Genomic DNA, 23,744 nt, shown 5'->3' on the forward strand with positions numbered 1-23,744 from the left:
CCCGGAGCTATAAGAGAAGCGAAAGGGAGTGGATTTCAGCATTCTTTGTGAAAGTGTTTGTGAGATTGTGCAAATGTCTGGAAGAGGAAAGGGCGGCGGGAAAGCTCGGGCCAAGGCCAAGTCTCGCTCCTCCCGGGCTGGACTGCAGTTCCCGGTGGGCCGTGTTCACAGGCACCTGAGAAAGGGCAACTATGCTGAGCGTGTGGGTGCCGGAGCCCCGGTCTATTTGGCTGCTGTGCTCGAGTATCTGACCGCTGAAATCCTGGAGCTGGCCGGGAACGCGGCCCGGGACAACAAGAAGACCCGCATCATCCCCAGACACCTGCAGCTGGCCGTCCGCAACGACGAGGAGCTCAACAAGCTGCTGGGAGGGGTGACCATCGCTCAGGGCGGGGTGCTGCCTAATATCCAGGCCGTGCTGCTGCCCAAGAAAACTTCTGCGGCCTCGTCCAAGAGCAAGTGAAGCGACCATTCTTTAATCTGATAACCCAAAGGCTCTTTTCAGAGCCACTCACTTTTTCTGGAAAAGGGCGATCTATTGTTTGCCCCTCAGATGCTGCGCTGCTATTCACAGTCCAGCTGTTTCCCTCTTTGTTTTATCAATCCGGAGTTTCCCCCTGTGTACGATAGTAAATAGACCCCATCAGTCTCGCAGCAGATAGAGGAATTCATCAGGCGAATACACCATCCACGTTACGATAATATTGTCACAGGCAGTATTTTAATGCATGCAAGTTGCTGTTTTTTATTAATAGTTGATATCTGGAACTCGGGTTCTGATTTCAGTTAATCAACAATTTCATCATTTGCGCCGTTTTTTTGTGCAGCAAATAACCATCTGTGCAAACTAAGACTTTATTCCATTCTTACACAGATTGTTACAGGTACAGAGAGGATTTGAAGTCTATCTTCCTCCACTTAGTGCGTTAGACTCGATCTCTGTCCCTTTTCACTCAAGCCCATTCAGATTTAACACATAAGCTCACAGGATCAGTGAAAGGGCTGCTTCCTGGCAGCAGGGAGTCAGAGATGGAGTGACTGTCACGGTGGATTGATCTGTTTCTGATTTGTTTACTGATGTTTCAGTTCCCTCTCTATATTGAGCTCAAGTGAATAATTGAACGACATGGTGTCAGAATCAAGGTTTTTATAAATCCTTCAGTTTGCTTCATACCGAGTCTATCCCGGCGCATTATCGACAACAAGGAAGAATTTCGCAGTTGGAGAATGATATATTTTCCTCTGTCGGATGATCTGGGCGTCGCTCCCGGAACAGAGTAAAGGCGGGAATGAAGAGGTTATTCTCGGGCTGATCTGTTTATTCCGCAGTTTTCCCAGAGGACGGAATCAGCGAGATTTCTGCACACACAGGACCTGAGTCCATTGCAGCGCTTGAAGATCTGCCTCCCCCCGGCGCTCCCTATTCTCCAGACACAAAGCTGCCTGTTCCACCGGCGGGATCGGGCCGGGGATTCTCTCCGCACTTCCCATTGTAACATTCCCGGCCGCTTTCAGGGGATAGGATCAGAAATCAGCCGTTTCCCTCTGTCCCTGTGAAGCCTGTGTGAAGGAGTTGGTTGGTGATCTCTATGTTTCTGCTTTTCCACTGAGCTGAGATTTGCTCCGTTTTAAATTGCGGAACGGGGTCTGATTACCGCGGGTTATAGATAAGAGATTGAGAAATTCAAACTGTTCCTAAAATAGCGCCAGGATTCTGTGGCGGAAAATACAATAAACAGATTATAAAGTGAGATTGAAATAGTTTCCTGAACATTCAGGCGTTCGGTTATTTTATATTTTTCCTGCACTGAAATTGGCGGGTTTTTCCAATTTGAAAATGTGAACCAATCAAAACCTCCCATTTCTTCTCCCTGATCCTCCCATTGGTTACGAATCTGATTGAAATGTGAGTGACCAATCAGAGCTGGAGTCTGGCTGCAGCCTCACAAACCGCTCACAATGATTATTAATAGAGATTAAACTGACGGAATCTGTATCTTCTCTCTCACCTGTACTTGAATTTTAAAATATACTTTGTTTCCACAGACAAATTATTGAAGGAACGTGAATAAATGTGATGTCTCCTCCACGCAAGTTACAGGGAAGTGAGTCGCCGGCTCCTTCTCACGTTGTCTCTGACGGAGCTCAGACAGTAAGAAGTCTCACAACACCAGGTTAAAGTCCAACAGGTTTATTTGGCAGCACAAGCTTTTGGAGTCTCAGGCTCCTTCAGGTGAGTGAGAAGCTGTGTTCACAAACAGGGCACATACAGGCACAAACTCAATTTACAAGATAATGGTAAGAATGCGAGTCTTTACAGGTAATCAAGTCTTAAAATTGCAGACAGTGTAAGTGGAGAGAGGGCCAAGCACTGGTTAAAGAGGTGTGTATTGTCTCCAGCCAGGACAGTTATTGATATTTTGCCCAGGCAAGTTGTGGGGGTTACAGATAGTGTGACATGATCCCAAGGTCCCGGTTGAGGCCGTCCTCATGTGTGCGGAACTTGGCTATCAGTTTCTGCTGAGTGATTCTGCGTTGTCATGTGTCGTGAAGGCCACCTTGGAGAACGCTTACTCGAAGATCAGAGGTTGAATGCCCATGACTGCTGAAGTGTACCCCGACAGGAAGGAAGCACTCCTGCCTGGCGATTGTTGAGCGGTGTTCATTCATCCGTTGTCATAGCGTCTGCATAGTCTCTCCAATGTGCCATGCCTTGGGACATCCTTTCCTGCAGCGTGTCAGGTAGACAACATTGGCCAACTCGCAAGAATATGTACCGTGTACGTGGTGGATGGTGTTCTCATGTGAGATGATGGCATCAGTGTCAATGATCCGGCACATTTACCGAGGTTGCTGTGGCAGGGTTGTGTGGTGACGTGGTCAATGTTCTCCTGAATGCTGGGTAATTTGCTGCAGACAATGGTCTGTTTGAGGTTATGCGATTGTTTGAAGGCGAGAAGTGAGGGTGTGGGGATGGCCTTGGCGAGATGTTCGTCTTCATACTTGACATGTTGAAGGCTCCGGAGAAGATGTCGTAGCTTCTCTGCTCTGGGGAAGGATTGGACAATGAAGGGTACTCTGTCTATCGTGTCCTGTGTTTGTCTTCTGTGGCACATCGGAACTGTCGATCAATGAGTCGAGCACCATATCCTGTTGTTATGAGGGCATCTTTCAGCGTCTGTAGGTGTCTGTTGCAATACTCCTCATCTGAGCAGATCCTGTGTATGCAGAGGGCTTGTCCACAGAGGACGGCTTCTTTAACGTGTATAGGATGGAAGCTGGAGAAGTGGAGCATCATGAGGTTATCCATGTGCTTGCGGTACAGTGAAGTGCTGAGGTGACCGTCCTTGATGGAGATGCGTATGTCCAAGAATGCAACCAATTCCAGACACACAGATATCTTATTAGTTCAACGGTCTCAGAGAGCAGAAATAGTTGCAGACACATTTTCAACCCATCAATCAAACAGAGCAGGAGAGACAGACATTTTTGTCCATGTGACTCTAAATATCCTACCAGGATGGCCGAGTGATTAAGCGGTTGGACTTAAGATCCAATGGACTTATGTCTGTGTGCATTTGAACCGCACTCCAATTAAATGGACATTTAACACTACATTCTGCACCCTCTCCTTTTCTTCTGCTCTATGTGCTGTATGAACTGTCTGCTTTGTCTGTATAGCACGCAAGAAAACAATACTTTTCACTGTATACCAATGCATGTGACAATAATAAATCAAATCAAACCCAGTACCATTGATAGTGGGATCCATAAATCCAAGTCCAAATTGACTCCTGCCATCAGATCATCACAGTGCCAATCCCACAATAGAGCAGCCTTAGCTCCAAATTAAATATATGATAAAACTGACACATGGAATCTAATTAAAAGTTACACAATGAACATTAATAATGTACTCTGAGATTCGACTTAAATACATCACGCAAATCAGGGGTTTTGAATTGACTGTACTAATGGCCACAGTGAATATTCACAAATACATTTGATACAAATCCAAATCTGAAATACATTCTCAGATTGAGGTATGATTTGATTTATTATCGTCACATGTATTAGTAAATAGTGAAAAGTATTGTTTCTTGCGTGCTCTACAGACAAAGCATAGAATTCACAGAGAAGGATAGGAGAGAGTGCAGAATGCAGTGTTACAGTCATAGCTAGGGTGCTGAGGCCATCTTCACCGCCCCATATGGAACAGTGTGAGTGAGAGGAAACAGAGAGTAGTGGTTAATGGTTGTGTTTCAGACTGGAGGAAGGTTTCTAGTGGAGTTCCCCAGGGCTCGGTTTTAGGAGCCCTGCTCTTCCTGATATATATTAATGACACACACCTTGGTGTACAGGACTCAAGCTCAACATTTCCATACGCCACCAATCTTGGAGGCATTGGCAACTGTGAGGAGGAAAGTGGGAAACTTCAATAAGACACGGGCAGCTTGGTGGAATGGGAGTGGTACAGTGGTTAGCACTGCTGCCTCACTGCGCCAGGGACCCGGGTTCGATTCCTGGCTTAGGTCACTGTCGATGCGAAGTCTACACAATCTCCCCATGTCTGCATAGGTTTCCTCTGGTCATTGGTCATGCTAAATGCTCTCTCAGTGTACCCAAACAGGCGCCAGAGTGCAGTGACTAGAGAGTTTTCAGAGTAACTTCATTGCAGTGTTAATGTAAGCCCTACTTGTGACACAAATAAATAAACTTTACAAGTGGCACTGGGGAATGTTCCAGCACAGATTGCCCTGTGGCTGTGCCTGGGCAAGTCAGTGTCCTGGATAGAGCACTTTCCGGGGCACAGAGCATTGTTTTTATTAATTCAGGTGATGTGGGCATCACTGGCTTGTTAGGCCATTTCAGAGGGCACTTAAGAGTCAACCACATTGCTGTGTGTCTGGAGATACATGTAGGCCAGAACAGTAAATTTGGGCAGATTTGCTTGCCTGAAGGAGCATCAGTAAATGAAGTGGGTTGTCATGATGTGGTCATCATTAGACCTTAATTCCAGATTTTTTTAAAGTTCAAATTGCACTCTCTGCTGTGGTAAAATTTGCTCCCATTGCATTACACTGGATCACTAGTCCAGTGACAATACCACGACACCATTACCTCCCCATGTGGGAACTGCGGCCGCCATGAGTGGATATTTGGAAGTGTTTTATCTCATGCTGATTGTCAGTGAGCTGAAACATGAACTCTGTTTCTCTCTTCGCAGATGCTACCTGACCTGTTGTGTATTCCAGAATTTTCACCTTGTTTCAAAATTCCAGTGGCCACATGATTTTACCAGTTTATTATTGTAGCTGTTGCTCAGAAAAATGAGGCCAGAAATGGACAAAGAATCCATTTGAACCAGGGTGGATGTTGGTTGTGAAAATTGGTGTCTCACTTTCTGTGAAGGTATGTTCTTGTTGGCTGGCTTTGAACTGGAGTGTTGATAGTGGAAAAGCTGATGGGTTTAACCCTGAGTACATTTGAGACCAGTCGGGCCCAAACATTTCTCATCAAGGTGTCCTGGACAGTAACAGAGACTGACAGAGACATTGCATACTCATATAAAATTAGTAATGGAAAGGGAATCAGTTCTGCACTCATATGCAATGTCAAAAGTAAGTTAATTCCACACTGAAGTACTGAAACAGAGACTAAGGGAGTTAGTTCCACATTGACATCAAATCAGAACATATGAAGCAGGAGTAGCAGAAGGCAATTTGTTCTTTCGGGTTGCCCCACCATTCAGTAAGATCGTGGTTGATGTGATTATGGCCTCAACTCCATTTTATTGCCTGCCCTATAACCCTTGTCTCTCTCGTAGATCAAAATTCTTCCTACCTTAGGATGGAATCTAATCAATGCCAAAAATTAAGGACACTTTGAGAGGAGAAATTCCTTCTCATCTCCATCTTAAGTGGGGCATACTTTATTTTTAAACTGTGTCCTGTAGTTCCAATTTTGCCCATAAATGGAAACATTCCTCTCAACATCTACCCTGTCCAGTCTCCTCAGATTCTTCAATGTTTCAATATGATCATCTCTCATTCTTCTCAACTTCTATGATATTAGCTTAACTTGATTAAACTTTCCTCATAAGATGACTCCTTCATCTTAGCAATCAACCAAGTGAATCTTCATTGCCTACAATACAAGTGTTTCCCTCTTTAAATCAGAGAAAGCATATAAACGTGTAGACTCAGCAATGCCATGGATTTGCAGCAACATTTCCCTACTTTTATACTCCACATATGTACTTATAATTACAGTTAGATCCTCTGTACTGTAACATTCTGCTGTCTCTTCCTCTAATTAAATAATGTTCTGCCTTCCAATTCTTCCCACTGAAGTGGAAAGCTTCACTCTTTCCTACATTGTATCCTACCTGCCAGATTTGTGTCCACTCACTTAACCTCTCTATATCCCCTTGCAGACTTTTTGTGTCCTCCTCACAACCTGCTTTCCCACTTACCTATATATTGCCTGAAAGTTTGGTGTTGATCTGTCCCCTCATCTGGGTCATTAGTATAGATTGTAAATAGCTGAGAACCCAGCACTGATCCCTGTGGCTCTCTACTAGCAGCAGTTTGCTAAGCTGACAGTGACCCACTTCCATACAGTAACAGAGACTGACAGTTAATTGCATACATTATTAATAGATAGCTAGGGAGTTATTTCCACAATCACACAGTAACAGATTGAGAGAGAGTTAATTCCACATTCACACTCAGTAATCGTTTGAGAGGGAGTTAATTACACATACACAGTAATTGGTTGAGAGAGTGTTAATTTCACACTCTCACACTGTAACATATTGAGAGAGAGTTACATCCACACTCTCACACAGTAATAGATTGAGAGAGAGTTCTTCCATCCTCACACACAACAATACAGTGAGAGACAGTTAATTCCACGCTCGCACACAGTGCAATAGATTGAGAGAGAGTCAATTCCACACTGACACACAGTAATAGATTGAGAGTTAATTCCACACTGAAACACAGTAATAGTTTGAGAGAGAGTTAATTACACACTCACACAGTGATAGATTGAGAGATTATTCATTGCACACTCGCACACAGTAATAGATTGAGAGAGATAATTCCACACTCTCTCACAATTCAATTCAGAGGGTGTTAATTCCACACACACACACTAACAGATTGAGACGGTTAATTCCACACTATCACATAGTAATAGATTGAGAGAGAGTTAATTCCACACACTCTCAGGAATAGATTGAGAGGGAGTTAATTCCACACTCATGCATAGTAATAGATGGGAGTTAATTCCACCCTCTCACACAGTAATAGATTGAGAGAGAATTAATTCCACACTCGCACTCAGTAATCGATTGAGAGAGAGTTAATTCCACACACTCTCAGGAATAGATTGAGAGGGAGTTAATTCCACACTCACACCTAGTAATAGATGTGAGTTAATTCCACCCTCTCACACAGTAATAGATTGAGAGAGTACTATTTGCACACTTGCACTCAGAAATAGATTGAGAGATAGTTAATTCCACCCTCTCACACAGTAATAGATTGAGAGAGTATTATTTGCACACTTGCACTCAGTAATAGATTGTGAGAGAGTTAATTCCACACTGACAGAGCAATAGATTGAGAGAGAGTTAATTCCAAAAGCACACAGTGATAGATGGCGAGAGAGTTAATTCAACACACACACAGCAATAGATTGAGAGAGCTACTTCCACAATCACACAGAGGAATAGATTGAGAGAGAGTTAATTCCACACACACGCACACATGCACACACAGTAATAGGATAGAGTTAATTCCACACTCACATACAATAATAGATTGAGAGAGTTAATTCTGCACAGTAATCGATAAAGTAATAGAAGAGAGTCATTTCCACACTCACACACAGTAATAGAATGAGAGAGTTAATTCTACACTCGCACACTAATAGATTGAGAGAGTTAATTCGACACTCATACACAGTAATAGACCGACAGAGGGTTAATTACACACTCACACACCTTAATAGATTGAGAGAGAATTAATTCTACACACAGTAACAGATTGAGAGAGTGATAATTCTACACTCTCACATAGTAATAGATTGTCAGAGAGTTACTGCCACACTCTCACATAGTAATAGATTGAGAGAGAGTTTCTGCCACACTGACTCACAGTAGTAGATTGAGACAATTATAATTGCCGCTCTCACACACTAATGGATTGAGAGAGTCAACTCCACACACACACACACACACACACAGTAATAGATTGAGAGAGAGTTAGTTCCACACACACCACATACACACTCACACAGTAATACATTGAGAGTTAGTTCCACACATACACACACACACACTCACACAGTAATATATTGTCAGCTCGTTAATTCCACACACTCTCACACAGTAATAGATTGAGAGAGAGTTAGTTCCACATACACACACACACACAGTAATATATTGTCAGCTAGTTAATTCAACACACTCTCACACAGTAATAGATTGAGAGGGAGAGTTAATTCCACACTCTCTCACAGTAATAGACTGAGAGAGAGAGTTAACCACACACTCACACACACTAATAGATTGTCAGTGTTACTTGCACACTCTCTCACAGTAATAGATTAAGATAGAGTTAATTCCACACCGACAAACAGCAACTGATTGAGAGAAAGTTAATTCCACACCCACACACACTGTTAGATTGAGAGAGTTTTAATTCCACACACACACAGACAGTAATAGATTCTCAGAAGGTTAATTCCACCCAAACACAGCACTAGATTAAGATAGAGTTAATTACACACTGAGACACAGTAATAGATTGAAAGAGAGTTAATTCCACACTCTCACACTAATAGATTGAGAGTTAATTCCACACCCATACAGTAATAGATTGAGAGAGTTGATTCTTCACGCACACACGCTGATAGATTGAGAGAGTATTCATTGCACACTTACACTGCTTCTAACGTGTTTACATCTTTCTTTCAATAAGGGGACCAGTACTGCATACAATCCTCCAGATGTGGTCTCACCTCGTCCTGTTCAAGTGAAGCATCAATTCCCTACAATTCCTCACATTAAGCAATAACATTCTATTTGCATTCCTAATTATTTGCTGCACATCTATATTAGCCTTTTCTGATTCATGCACTAGGAACCCAGAACCAGAGGGTTTTCACACACAGAGTTGTGAGTGTCTGGAACGAGCTGCCAGAGGCAGTCGGAGAGGTGGGTACAATTTTGTCTTTTAAAAGGCATTTAGACAGTTACATGGGTAAGATTGGTATAAATTGGAATTGTAGGGAATTGGGGCGGCACGGTAGCACAGTGGTTAGCACTGCTGCTTCACAGCTCCAGGGACCTGGTTTCGATTCCTGGCTTGGGTCACTGTCTGTGTGGAGTTTGCACATTCTCCTCGTGTCTGCATGGGTTTCCTCTGGGTGCTCCGGTTTCCTCCCACAGTCCAATATTGTGCAGGTTAGGTTGATTGGCCATGCTAAAATTGCCGCTTCGTGTCCCGAGATGCGTAGGTTAGAGGGATTAGCGGGTAAATATGTCGGGATAAGGGGGTAGGGCCGGGATGGCATTGTGGTCGGTGCAGACTCGATGGGCCAAATGGCCTCTTTCTGCACTTTCGGGCTTCTATGATTCTGAAGGGATACAGGCCGAATGCAGGCAATTGAGACGAGCTTAGTGGTATAAACAGGGCAGCTTGGACAAGTTGGGCCAAAGAGCTGTTTCCATGCTGTAAACCTCTATGACTCCAAGGATCCTATCAGCCTTATTAATAACTGTTTCAACTTGCCTTGCCCGCAACAGAGCATTATACACTTGAAACCCAAGTTCTCTCTGCTCCTGTACTTCCCCTAAATGCTGTACCATAATGGGCATATTTTCTCCTCATGTTTCTTGTACCAAAATGCATTTCCTCACATTTTGCTGCATTGCAATTCATCTGCGGTGTCTGCCCATTTGGGCAACTTGTCAATGTCCCTCTAAAGTCACTCAGCATCATTCTCACAATTCACTATTCTCCCCAGCTTGGTATTGTATGCAAATTTTGCCCTTAACATCGATCTCTAAATGGTTTATATAAATCAGAAAAAGCAAGTGTCCCAACACTGATCCCTGGGGAACACCACTTTCAACTCGTCTCGAGTCTGAGAAATGCACATCTATACCCAACCTCTGTTTCCTATCTTTCAGCCAACTTCTAATCCATGCTGCCAAGGACCCATCAATCACAAACATTTCTAATTCGCTCACCAACCTGCCATGTGGCACCATATCAAATGCTTTCTGAAAGTCCAAATATACAACATCCACGGCACTACCCTCATCCAATGTCTGTGTCTCATCTTGCCAAACATGACCTGCCCTTGAGAAAATTATGTCATCTGCCGAGTATGAACTTATATTTCTCTGAGAGTATATATATATCTTATTTCATACTGTGGCCTCCATCTGTTTTCTCACTATTGATGTCCAGCTGAGAGGTCTGTAGTTTCCTGGGATATCCTTTGCCCCTTTCCTGAAAAACAGCATTACATTTGCAATCCTCCAATCCCATGGGACTAATTCTGTGTTCAAAGAGGCCAGGAAGTTTCTGTCAATGGCTGCGCAATTTGCTCCCTCACCTCTCAGCAATCTACGATGCATCCAGTCTGGACCTGGTGACTTCTCTACTGAGAGTGCTGCCAGAGTTTTAGTGCCTCTTCTTTATCTATCACTATACTGTTCAGTTACTGAGCACCCATATTTTCAACAAGGCCATTGTCACATTGTTTAATTTTGTAAAGACAGAAGCACCGTACTCATTTAGTATCTCTGCCATACCCTCTGCTTCAGTGACCAGTTTACCCTGCTCGTCCCTTATGAGCCCCACTTTATCCTTCACGAACCTTTTCACATGTATATGTTTGAAGAACATTTTACTATTTGTTTTAGCGCAGCCTGCTATCCTTTCCTCATGCTCCCTCTTAGCCTCCCTTATTAAAGCCTTAGCCTCTCTCCTGCATTTGAACTGTTTTTCCTGATTTCTATTGCTATTATTATTCCAGCATGCATCCTATGTCTCTTTTTTCTTCCTTATTTTCTCATCAATATCCTTAGACTCCAGGATACTCTAGCTTTGGATGCCGTGTATTTATTTCTGGTGGCTATGTACCTGGCTGGCACCCTATTCATCTCAACTTTGAAAGTCTCAATTTTTCATCCACTGTTTCATCCTCGCAATTTGCCTCATTTTGCCAATTCACATAACCTATCTGTTTCCTTTTGTAGCCTCCTTACGTACACTTTGCAATTAATTTCTTGTCAATCTTTATGCTGTCAGCAAATTTAACAACCGTATCTTCAGTCCCTTCATCAAAGCCATTTTTATAAATTGTAACAAGTTGTGGCCCTGGTACAGATACACCATTCGACATATCCTGCCACCCAGAAAAAGATGTGGAGATGCTGGCGTTGGACTGGGGTAAACAGAGGAAGAAGTCTGACAACACCACGTTAAAGTCCAACAGGTTTATTTGGTAGCAAAAGCCACCAGCTTTCGGAACAGGCTGCCCCTTCATCGTCGAACAGCTGTCAGGGTAACAGCCTGTAGTTCCCTGTTTTCTCTCTCCATCTCTTTTTGAATAAAGGTGTTACACTTTCTATATTTCATTCTAATGGAACATTCTCTGAACAATGAGAAGTCTCACATCAACAGGTTAAAGTCCAATAGGTTTATTTGGTAGCACAAGGTTTACTTAGTAGTAAAATAAACCTGTTGGACATTAACCTGGTGTTGTAAGACTTCTTATTGTGCTTACCCCCCAGTCCAACGTCGGCATCTCCACATCACATTCTCTGAAGCCAGGGAATTTTGCAAAATTAAAACAAATGCATCAGCTATCTCATTAGCCACTGATTTCATGTCCTGAGTGTGAAGCCCATCCGGACGCAGGGATTTGTCAGCCTCCAGATCCGACAATTTGCTCAATACCACTTTCCCTGGTGATTGTAATTTTCCTGAGTTCCTCCCTCCCTTCCATTTGCTGATTTCCAGCTATTTTTGGGATGTTACTTGTGTCCTCTATAGTGAACACAAATGAAAACTACCTGTTCAATTCATTTGTCAATATCCTATTTTCCATTATCAATTCCCCAGATGCACTTTCGATAGAACCAATGCTCACTTTAATTCTTTTATTGTTTAAATACCTACAGAAACTCTGACTATCCACCTTCATGTTACTGGCTGCTTGTCGTCTTCAGCTTGTTAATTTCCTGATAAACTCAGCTTTAAAAATTGTTTGTGGACAATTCAACATTCCCACCATCCTCTATCAAGAAGCTTTTCCTGAAATTAAATAAGGGGATCAGGGATTATGGGGAAAAGGCAGAACAGTGGGGATGAGAAAAATATCAGCTATGCTTCATTGGCAGAGCAGACTCAAGCGGCCGAGTGGCCTAATTCTTATATTTTATATTCTTATATCTTATGGTCTAAATTATCCCTGAAATGTCTCACTCTCATTTTACGGTGAGGTTCCCCCATTCAGAGCTAACATAGAACATAGAACAGTACAGCACAGAACAGGCCCTTCAGCCCACGATGTTGTGCCGAGCTTTATCTGAAACCAAGATCAAGCTATCCCACTCCCTATCATCCTGGTGTGCCCCATGTGCCTATCCAATAACCGCTTAAATGTTCCAAAAGTGTCTGACTCCACTATCACTGCAGGCAGTCCATTCCACACCCCAACCACTCTCTGTGTAAAGAACCTACCTCTGATATCCTTCCTGTATCTCCCACCACGAACCCTATAGTTATGCCCCCTTGTAATAGCTCCATCCACCCGAGGAAATAGTCTTTGAACGTTCACTCTATCTATCCCCTTCATCATTTTATAAACCTCTATTAAGTCTCCCCTCAGCCTCCTCCGCTCCAGAGAGAACAGCCCTCGCTCCCACAACCTTTCCTCATAAAACCTACCCTCCAAACCAGGCAGCATCCTGGTAAATCTCCTCTGCATTCTTTCCAGCGCTTCCACATCCTTCCTATAGTGAGGTGACCAGAACTGCACACAATACTCCAAATGTGGTCTAACCAAGGTCCTGTACAGTTGCAGCATAACCCCACGGCTCTTAAACTCCAACCCCCTGTTAATAAAAGCTAACACACTATAGGCCTTCTTCACAGCTCTATCCACTTGAGTGGCAACCTTTAGAGATCTGTGGATATGAACCCCAAGATCTCTCTGTTCCTCCACAGTCTTCAGAACCCTACCTTTGACTCTGTAATCCACATTTAAATTAGCCCTACCAAAATGAATCACCTCACATTTATCAGTCCAAAGATGTGCGGGTTAGGTTGATTGGCCAGGTTAAAAATTGCCCCTTAGAGTCCTGGGATGCGTAGGTTAGAGGGATTAGCGGGTAAATATGTGGGGGTAGGGCCTGGGTGGGATTGTGGTCGGAGCAGACTCGATGGGCCGAATGGCCTCCTTCTGCACTGTAGGGTTTCTATGGTTTAAACTCCATTTGCCATTTTTCAGCCCAGCTTTGCATCCTATCTATGTCTCTTTGCAGCCTACAACAGCCCTCCACCTCATCCACTATTCCACCAATCTTGGTGTCATCAGCAAATTCACTGATCCACCCTTCAGCCCCCTCCTCTAAGTCATTAATAAAAATCACAAAGAGCAGTGGACCAAGCACTGATCCCTGCGGCACTCCGCTAGCAACCTGCCTCCAATCCGAAAATTTTCCATCGACCACCACCCTCTGTCTTCGATCAGACAGCCAGTTACCTATCCAATCGGCCAACTTTCCCTCTATCCCACACCTCCTCACTTTCATCATAAGCCGACCATGGGGGACCTTATCAAACGCCTTACTAAAATCCATGTATATGACATCAACTGCCCTACCTTCATCAACACACTTAGTTACCTCCTCAAAAAATTCTATCAAATTTGTGAGGCACGACTTGCCCTTCACGAATCCATGCTGACTATCCCGGATTAATCCGCATCTTTCTAAATGGTCGTAAATCCCATCTCTAAGGATCTTTTCCATCAATTTACCAACCACCAAAGTAAGACAAACAGGTCTATAATGACCAGGGTCATTTCTATTCCCTTTCTTCAACAGAGGAACAACATTCGCCATTCTCCAGTCCTCTGGCACCATCCCCGTGGACAGCGAGGACCCAAAGATCAAAGCCAAAGGCTCTGCAATCTCATCCCTTGCCTCCCAAAGAATCCTCGGATACATTGGGCGGCATGGTAGCACAGTGGTTAGCACTGCTGCTTCACAGCTCCAGGGTCCCAGGTTCGATTCCCAGCTCGGGTCACTGTCTGTGTGGAGTTTGCACATTCTCCTCGTTTCTGCGTGGGTTTCCTCCGGGTGCTCCGGTTTCCTCCCACAGTCCAAAGATGTGCAAGTTAGGTTGATTGGCCAGGTTAAAAATTGCCCATAAGAGTCCAGAGATGTGTAGGTTAGAGGGATTAGCAGGTAAAATATGTGGGGGTAGGGCCTGGGTGGGATTGTGGTCAGTGCAGACTCGATGGGCCGAATGGCCTCCTTCTGCACTGTAGGGTTTCTATGATTTCTATGATTTCATCAGGCCCAGGGGACTTATCGACCTTCAGTTTATTCAAAACTGCCAGGACATCCTCCCTCCAAACATCTATTTCCTCCAGCCTATTCGCCTGTAACACCTTCTCTTCCTCAAAAACATGGCCCCTCTCCTTGGTGAACACTGAAGAAAAGTATTCATTCATCACCTCGCCTATCTCTACTGACTCCATACACAAGTTCCCACTACTGTCCTTGACCGGCCCTAACCTCACCCTGGTCATTCTTTTATTCCTCACATAAGAGTAAAAAGCCTTGGGGCTTTCCTTGATCCGACCCGCCAAGGACTTCTTGTGTCCCCTCCTAGCTCTCCTAAGCCCCTTTTTCAGCTCATTCCTTGCTAACTTGTAACCCTTAATCGAGCCATCTGAACCTTGTTTCCTCGTCCCTACATAAGCTTCCCTCTTCCCTTTCACAAGACATTCCACCTCTTTCGTGAACCATGGTTCCCTCACTCGGCCATTTCCTCCCTGCCTGACAGGGACATACCTATCAAGGACATCCAGTATTTGTTCCTTGAAAAAGTTCCACTTTTCATTAGTTCCTTTCCCTGACAGTTTCTGTTCCCAACTTATGCCCCCTAATTATTGCCTAATCGCATCATAATTACCTCTCCCCCAATTGTAAACCTTGCCCTGCCGTACGGCCCTATCCCTCGCCATTGCAATAACAAAAGACACCGAATTGTGGTCACTATCTCCAAAGTGCTCTCCCACAACCAAATCTAACACTTGGCCCGGTTCATTTCCCAGTACCAAATCCAATGTGGCCTCACCTCTTGTCGTCCTATCCACATATTGTGTCAGGAAACCCTCCTGTACACACTGCACACAAACTGCCCCATCCGAACTATTTGACCTACAAAGGTTCCAATCAATATTTGGAAAGTTAAAGTCTAACTACCCTGTGACCCCCACACATATGCATAATCTGCTTAGCAATTTCTTCCTCCACATCTCTATTACTATTTGGGGGCCTATAGTAAACTCCTAACAACGTGACCGCTCCTTTCCTATTTCTACCCTCAGCCCATATTACCTCAGTGAGCAGATCCCCCTTGAAGTGCCTTTCCGCAGCCGTTAAACTATCCTTGATTAACAATGCCACTCCTCCACCTCTTTTACCAGCTTCCCTACACTTAGTGAAACATCTATTCCCCGGAACGTCCAACAACCATTCCTGTCCTTGTTCTACCCACGTCTCCGTAATGGCCACAACATCGTAGTCCCAAGTACCAATCCACGCCCCAAGTTCATCTACCTTGTTCCGGATGCTCCTTGCATTGAAGTAGACACACTTCAACCCACCTTCCTGTCTACCGGTACCCACCCTTGACCCTGATACCTTCCCCAATACCTCACCACCCTCACTGACTTGTGGACTACAACTCCTTTTCCCACTCCCCTGACAAATTAGTTTAAACCCCCCTGAAGAGCCGTAACAAATTTCCCTCCCAGGATATTGGTGCCCCTCTGGTTCAGGTGCAGCCTGTCCTGTTTGTACAGGTCCCACCTTCCCCAGAATGTGTTCCAATTATCCACGTATCTGAAACCCTCCCTCCTACACCATCCCTGCAACCACATGTTTAACTGCACTCTCTCCCTGTTCCTCAACTCGCTATCACATGGCACCGGCAACGTACCAGAGATGACCACATGTTTTGTCTTGGCTCTCAGCTTCCAGCCCAGCTCCAGAAATTCCTGCTTTAAATCCCCGTCCCTTCTCTTACCTATGTCATTGGTACCAATGTGTACCACGACTTGTGACTGTTTCCCCTCCCCCTGCAGAATCCGGAAAACACGGTCTGAGACGTCACGGACCTTGGCATCTGGTAGGCAACATACCATCCGTGAGTCTCTTTTGCTGCCACAGAACCTCCTATCTATCCCTCAAACTAACGAGTCCCCAATTACTATTGCCCTCCCGCTCTGCCCCTTACCCTCCCGAGCCACAGAGACGGACACAGTGCTGCAGATCCTCTCACTGCGGCTCACCACTGGTATGTCATCCCCCTCAACCGTATCCAAAGCGGAATACTTGTTGCTAAGGGGAACGACCACCGGGGATCCCTGCACGGACTGCTTCCTCCCAGCCCCTCTCAACGTCACCCATCTGTTTTCATTCTAACAGTTTATCTCTCTGCACCCTATCAAATCATTCACTGTAAACATCTCACTCACATCACCACTTAATCTTCCATGTTCAGGTTATTACAGGACTAGTCTTTGCAATCTGTCCTCATCATTTGAGTCTGGCATCACTGGTGAAATTCTGCTGCTCCCACTCCAAGGCCAATCTAACCTTCCTGGGATGAACACAGTGATCTCAATGGGGTCTGAACAGAGTTTTCTGCAACTGTAACACAAATTCCAATCCTTCATAGACTATTAGCTTTATTACTTCACTGTGGTGAACCATCGTTGGTTCCCACTGTGGGATTAATACACCTGTGGTTGTTACTGTTGTGGCACATCCCAGTCGGGCTCCGCCTCCTGGGAGAGGTATAAGACCCCCTGCTCGGGCGGGACCTCGTCAGTCTGGGAAAGTGTGTTTACGTTCTATTAGTTCCATTGTTAGACAATAAAAGCCTTCTGTTACCGAAGCTTCGTGCCTCGTGTTCAATTGGCGCGCATCAATTTTATTGTCTAACATTAAGCTCTCGACGGAAGGGAAAAAGAAAGGAGAGTATGGAGCAAATCCTAAAGCCAGAACGTCTGACGCTAGATCCACGTGCGGTGGGCGCTTCTAACACCTTCGACCACTGGCTGAAGTGTTTTGAAGACTACCTGGCAGCCTCCGCAGCGGTCACCACAGATGATGACAGACTCCGGGTCCTCCATTCGAGGGTAAGCGACACAGTCTACCTCGCGATCCGTGCGGCCACCAGTTACCCGAGGGCCCTCGAGCTTTTAAAAAAGCACTACACGAAACCTCCCAACGAGATCAACGCTCGTTACCTCCTCGCTACACGACGTCGGCAGTCGGGCGAAACCATGGAGGATTACGCCAATGAGCTCTTGCAGCTTGCCAGGGGCTGTGACTGCAAAGCTGTGTCGGCTGAGCAGTACATGTATGACCTCACCCGAGATGCGTTTGTGGCAGGGGTAGGGTCTTCATACATCCGTCTCAAGCTGCTAGAAAAGGGAAATCTCAACCTGACCCAAGCTATGGAATTGGCTGAAATGCTTGAGGCGGCTTCGAAGAGCTTGGTCCTGTATCCGGAGGACCACGTGGAGACAACGTGGCAGGAGCAGTCGCAAATCCCTCCTCGCCCCACGGGCTCGAAGTGCAGTGTTATGGTGTGCTCCCATGTAGACCCGACGACGGCTGCTGCCCCATGCGGCCCGCGGTGGTACTTCTGCGGAGGAGCCAAGCATCCATGACAAAAGTGTCCCACTAAAGCGGTGGTCTGTAACCTATGCGGTAAAAAGGGGCATTATGCGAAGGTGTGCAGATCGAAGCCCAAGAACGGCAGTGCAGCCTGTAACCCTTCGGAATGGGGATCATCACCATCGACATCGAAGTACTCACGGGGTTCGTCCACGTGCGAGTCCAGGACGACGCCATTGTGGTCGATGGAGTCGGAGGAGTCGGAGGAGGATGACCACCAGGAGTCGTTATGTTTGGCGCCCTCAACCATGTGCGATTCATGGGGGCGGCCATTTTGGTCGACGATGACCATGAGCGACCAGCAGGGGTCCTCAGCATCGACCTCAGCTGCCTGCAGTGACGTTCACGGACCAACGGTGGCGTCGATCACCCTGAACCAGGCTAAGCACCACAGGCTTGACTGTTCAATGATGGATATACAGGTAAATGGTCGTGCAATTTATTGTCTGTTTGACAGCGGGAGTACTGAGAGCTTTATTCACCCTGACACTGTAAAGAGGTGTGGACTCCAGATTCAACCTGCCAAACAGACAATCTCTATGGCATCAAGGTCCCGGTCTGTCCCTGTGCTAGGACGTTGTGTGGTAACCTTGAAAGTGCAAGGCACAATTTACGAGCGATTCAGGCTCCTTGTGTTGCCGCATCTTTGCGCACCAATTCTCCTCGGACTAAACTTTATGGTCCACATGAAGAGTGTGATCCTACAGTACGGTGGGCCACTCCCTTCGCTGACAGTAGGGGAACAGCTGCAGTCTCCAAATTGTCCAAAGTGCCCCGCATGCAATCTTTCTACATTAAAGATCACCACACTCTCTTTATTCAAGAATCTGGTACCAGGCTGCAAGCACATCGCTACTAAAAGTAGGCGTTACAGCACTGAAGATCGGATCTTCATCAGATCTGAGGTTCAGCGACTCCTCAAAGAAGGTATCATACAGCCCAGTGTTAGTCCGTGGAGAGCACAGGTTGTGGTGGTCAAGAGTGGGAACAAACCCCGGATGGTCATTGATTACAGTCAGACCATTAATCGATATACGCAGCTGGATGCGTATCCCCTCCCGCGCATATCTGATATGGTCAATCAGATTGCGCAGTACCGGGTGTTCTCCACCATAGACCTTTGGTCCGCCTACCACCAACTCCCCATTCGCCCAGAGGACCGACACTACACGGCCTTTGAGGCGGATGGTCGTCTGTATCAGTTTCTTAGGGTTCCATTTGGTGTCACCAATGGGGTCTCGGTCTTCCAGCGTGCTATGGACCGAATGGTGGACCAGAACAGGCTGCGGGCTACCTTCCGGTACCTGGATAATGTCACCATCTGCGGCCGTGATCAGCAGGACCATGACACAAATCTCCAGAACTTTTTACGCACTGCATCTCGCCTGAATTTGACCTCGAACAGGGAGAAGTGTGTATTCCATACGCGCCGGTTAGCCATCCTGGGATACGTGGTGGAAAACGGGGTCATTGGCCCTGATCCCGACCGTATGCGCCCCCCTGCTGAACTTCCCTTGCCCGCTAGCGCAAAAGCACTGAGAAGATGCCTAGGCTTCTTCTCCTATTAGGCGCAGTGGGTCCCTAACTACGCGGACAAAGCCCGTCCGCTTATTAAGTCCACGACTTTTCCACTCACGCCAGAGGCCCAATTGGCCTTCAAGGAATTGAAACACGACATCGCGAAAGCCACGATGCACGCGGTAGACGAATCCATCCCTTTTCAGGTGGAAAGCGATGCATCTGATTTCGCCCTGGCCGCCACACTGAACCAGGCGGGCAGGCCCATCGCGTTTTTTTCCCGCACCCTCCAAGGCCCCGAAATTCGGCATTCAGCGGTGGAAAAGGAGGCCCAGGCCATTGTGGAGGCCGTCAGACACTGGCACCATTACCTGGCGGGGAAGCGGTTCACTCTGATCACGGACCAGCGGTCCGTGGCGTTCATGTTCAACAACACGCAGAGGGGCAAGATCAAGAATGATAAGATCTTGTGGTGGAGAATTGAACTCTCCACCTATAACTACGATATCATGTATCGTCCAGGGAAACTCAATGAGCCCTCGGATGCCCTCTCGCGCGGAACATGCGCTACTATGCAGGAGGATCGCTTGAACGCCCTCCATAATGACCTGTGCCATCCTGGGGTCACTCGGCTCTACCACTTTATCAAAGCCCGCAACCTGCCTTACTCGGTGGAGGACGTCAGGTCGGTGACAAGGAGCTGTCGGATTTGCGCGGAATGCAAACCGCACTGTTACCGACCTGACCGGGCACATTTGGTCAAGGCCACTCGCCCCTTCGAGAGGCTGAGTGTGGATTTTAAGGGCCCCCTTCCCTCAACAGATCGGAACGTGTACTTTCTGAACATAATAGATGAGTACTCCCGGTTCCCGTTTGTTGTCCCCTGCGCGGACACGTCGACTGCCACGGTGATCAAGGCATTCCGTGATCTTTTTACCCTGTTCGGGTACCCCAGCTATATCCATAGCGACAGGGGCTCGTCGTTCATGAGTAATGACTTGAGGCAATTCCTGCTCTCATGCGGGATTGCCTCTAGTAGGACCACGAGTTACAACCCTAGGGGTAATGGACAGGTGGAAAGAGAGAATGCTACAGTCTGGAAGGCTGTCCTATTGGCGCTGAAGTCCAAAGGCCTTCCAGTCTCCCATTGGCAGGAGGTCCTCCCTAATGCGCTTCACTTCATTCGCTCCCTCCTGTGTACGGTAACCAATGCTACTCCCCATGAGAGGATGTTCTCATTCCCTCGGAAGTCGTCCTCGGGGATATCTTTACCAGCCTGGTTGACATACCCAGGACCCGTCCTTCTGCGGCGACAGGTAAGGGTCCGCAAGTCCGACCCCTTGGTCGAACAGGTCCACCTCCTCCACGCCAACCCTCAGTATGCCTATGTGGCATATCCTGACGGGCGAGAGGACACAGTCTCGATCCGAGACCTGGCGCCCGCAGGGGACGTAGCAACTCCTGTCGCTCCCATACCCCCAGTGACGAATCCCTTATTTCTCCCCCGGACATGGCGCGGACAGCATCGGGACCAGTGCTTAACAGTTTTACTCCAATGCACAGCTTGCCTGAGCCCCGGAGATCGGCGCCATCGCAGAATGTACCGGGATCCCCTGCACTACCGCTTCATCAGGGTCAACCGGCCTGTGAGTCCGTGGGGGAACAGCTGGACGCTGTTTTGGGGAGAACGCCACCGCAAGCACCTACTCCGGTGTCACCGCCGGTATTGAGGAGGTCACAACGACGGTGCGGTCCTCCAGACCGTCTGAACTTATAATCTGTTGACATTTTAGTCTGTTTTCGTACCCCGCCGGCCTTTGTTCTCAAAGGAGGGGTGAATGTGGTGAACCATCGTTGGTTCCCACTGTGGGATTAATACACCTGTGGTTGTTACTGTTGTGGCACATCCCAGTCGGGCTCCGCCTCCTGGGAGAGGTATAAGACCCCCTGCTCGGGCGGGACCTCGTTAGTCTGGGATAGTGTGTTTACGTTCTATTAGTTCCATTGTTCGACAATAAAAGCCTTCTGTTACCGAAGCTTCGTGCCTCGTGTTCAATTGACGCGCATCATTCACCTACCAGTTAATGATGTCTGTACACGGGGGGAGGTGATGGCCGAGTGGTATTATCACTATGCTATTAATCCAGAAACTCAGCTAATGTTCTGGGGACCCGGGTTCGAATCCTGCCACGGCAGTTGATGGAATTTAAATTTGATAAAAAAATATCTGGAATTAAGAATCTACTGATGACCGTGAAGCTATTGTCGATTGTCAGAAAATCCTATCTGGTTCACTTCCTTTCGGGAGGAAATCTGCCGTCCTTACCCGGTATGGCCGTCATGTGACTCCAGAGCCACAGCACTGTGGTTGACTCTCAACTGTCCTCTGAACAAGGGCAACTCAGGATGTGCATTAAATGCTGGCCAGTCAGCGATGCCCATGTCCCACAAATGATTTTTAAAAAAACACGGCCCTCTGTTCGTCTGCAGTTTCCTGCATCTCGCCACAAATATAACCACTCTGCTCTACTACATCACAAGGACGTTTCAAACTATATGTGTTCCCAAGGATAATCTGTTTCTGTCACTATGAACTTTTCTCGTTGTTCTTTCAGCCGGTGTAAATCCAGAGAATGGAAGGGATGGAGGGAAAAATCTTTCCCGAATCCTATTTGGTCATCATTCCAATAACATTTGGGTGAGGAAATCTAATCGTCAGTCTCTGTGAAAAGCTGTATCCGGCACCTTCCTATTCGATGGTTAGAATGTAAAATGGAATAACTTCGACTGCTGTTTGTGTCTCCTGTCCTGTAAACCAAACATTAACCCAGAATTCACTCACTGCCTTCGCTTTGTGCTGAAAACTGTTATTATTCTGTTGTTTTCACAGCTCCAAAATGACCTCATTAGCGGCTGTTTTTCGCGGTAACGGGCCCTTCTCTCAATTCCTGAAATGTTCATTGATTCATCATTTTATTCACAGTAATTCTCCGCAGGGTAACAGTCCGGAGTGGGATTATTACAGAGCGGAATAAGGACAGTGTGCGGACTCGATCCGGCTCCCTGTTTTCTGTGAAGGAGAGTGGGTTCTGATTGAAGACGAAACGGAGTGTTTTCCTTCTGGGAATGCTGTGAACAGGGATTGATTCCCGCCCGGGACAGTTAGAAAGCGATAGGAGAATGAAGCACATTGAAATAAAATGTTAAAGCCGCGCCTGCGATTGGTGACGGGAAGAGCTGAATAAAAGCAAATCAATAGAAGGGATTTGAAATCTCTGACTAAGGACGACATTGATTTGAATTCGCTCCTTTCCCACAATGAAATTGGCGGCTTTTGGAAATGGACAAATTCTCTGCTTCTGCCGGATGTTGTGGGGAAGTCCCGCCCTCTTCTGTTTCCAGTGAGCTGATTGGTGAAGAATATAGGCAAATGAGGTGAATAGAGCAGCGGCCAATCAGAGGAGCTGTCAGTTTATAAGAACAGTCAATGCTGGAGAAATTGCTGATTCTTTGTGAAAGTGTTTGTGAGATTGTGCAAATGTCTGGAAGAGGAAAGAGCGGCGGGAAAGCTCGGGCCAAGGCCAAGTCTCGCTCCTCCCGGGCTGGACTGCAGTTCCCGGTGGGCCGTGTTCACAGGCTCCTGAGAAAGGGCAACTATGCTGAGCGTGTGGGTGCCGGAGCCCCGGTCTATCTGGCTGCTGTGCTCGAGTATCTGACCGCTGAAATCCTGGAGCTGGCCGGGAACGCGGCCCGGGACAACAAGAAGACCCGCATCATCCCCAGACACCTGCAGCTGGCCGTCCGCAACGACGAGGAGCTCAACAAGCTGCTGGGAGGAGTGACCATCGCTCAGGGCGGGGTGCTGCCTAATATCCAGGCCGTGCTGCTGCCCAAGAAAAGCAGCGCTGGGGCCGCGAAGAGCAAGTGAAGCGCCCATTCTTTAATCTGATAACCCAAAGGCTCTTTTCAGAGCCACTCATTTTATCTGAAAAAGGGCGACCTGGTGTCTATCGGTCAGTTTCTGCACTGCTATTCACAGCACAGCTGTTTCCCGCTTTGTTCTATCAATCCGTACTATTGACACATACAGTATTTTAATGCAACTTGCTGCTGTTTATCGGGGAAACTATCCCAGTGAACATAAATGATCCTATTTCAAATATAATTGCTTTAAAATGTGATAGTCTGCGAGGACATTCATCTGCAGCCCATC

At 46.6% G+C, this 23,744-nt stretch overlaps 1 protein-coding gene across 1 annotated transcript; it reads left to right on the top strand.

Annotated features, from left to right (window-relative positions):
• The first annotated feature begins 73 nt into the window (after nt 1–73).
• LOC144483477 (uncharacterized) lies at nt 74–23,459 on the top strand. The gene is made up of 2 exons (XM_078202170.1): nt 74–459; nt 23,051–23,459. Exons 1-2 carry the CDS (start codon nt 74–76, stop codon nt 23,457–23,459), a joined length of 795 nt encoding a protein of 264 aa, XP_078058296.1.
• The last annotated feature ends 285 nt before the right edge of the window (nt 23,460–23,744 follow it).

The sequence above is a fragment of the Mustelus asterias genome, unplaced genomic scaffold, assembly GCF_964213995.1.
Source record: "Mustelus asterias unplaced genomic scaffold, sMusAst1.hap1.1 HAP1_SCAFFOLD_74, whole genome shotgun sequence".
Taxonomy (NCBI): Eukaryota; Metazoa; Chordata; class Chondrichthyes; order Carcharhiniformes; family Triakidae; genus Mustelus; species Mustelus asterias.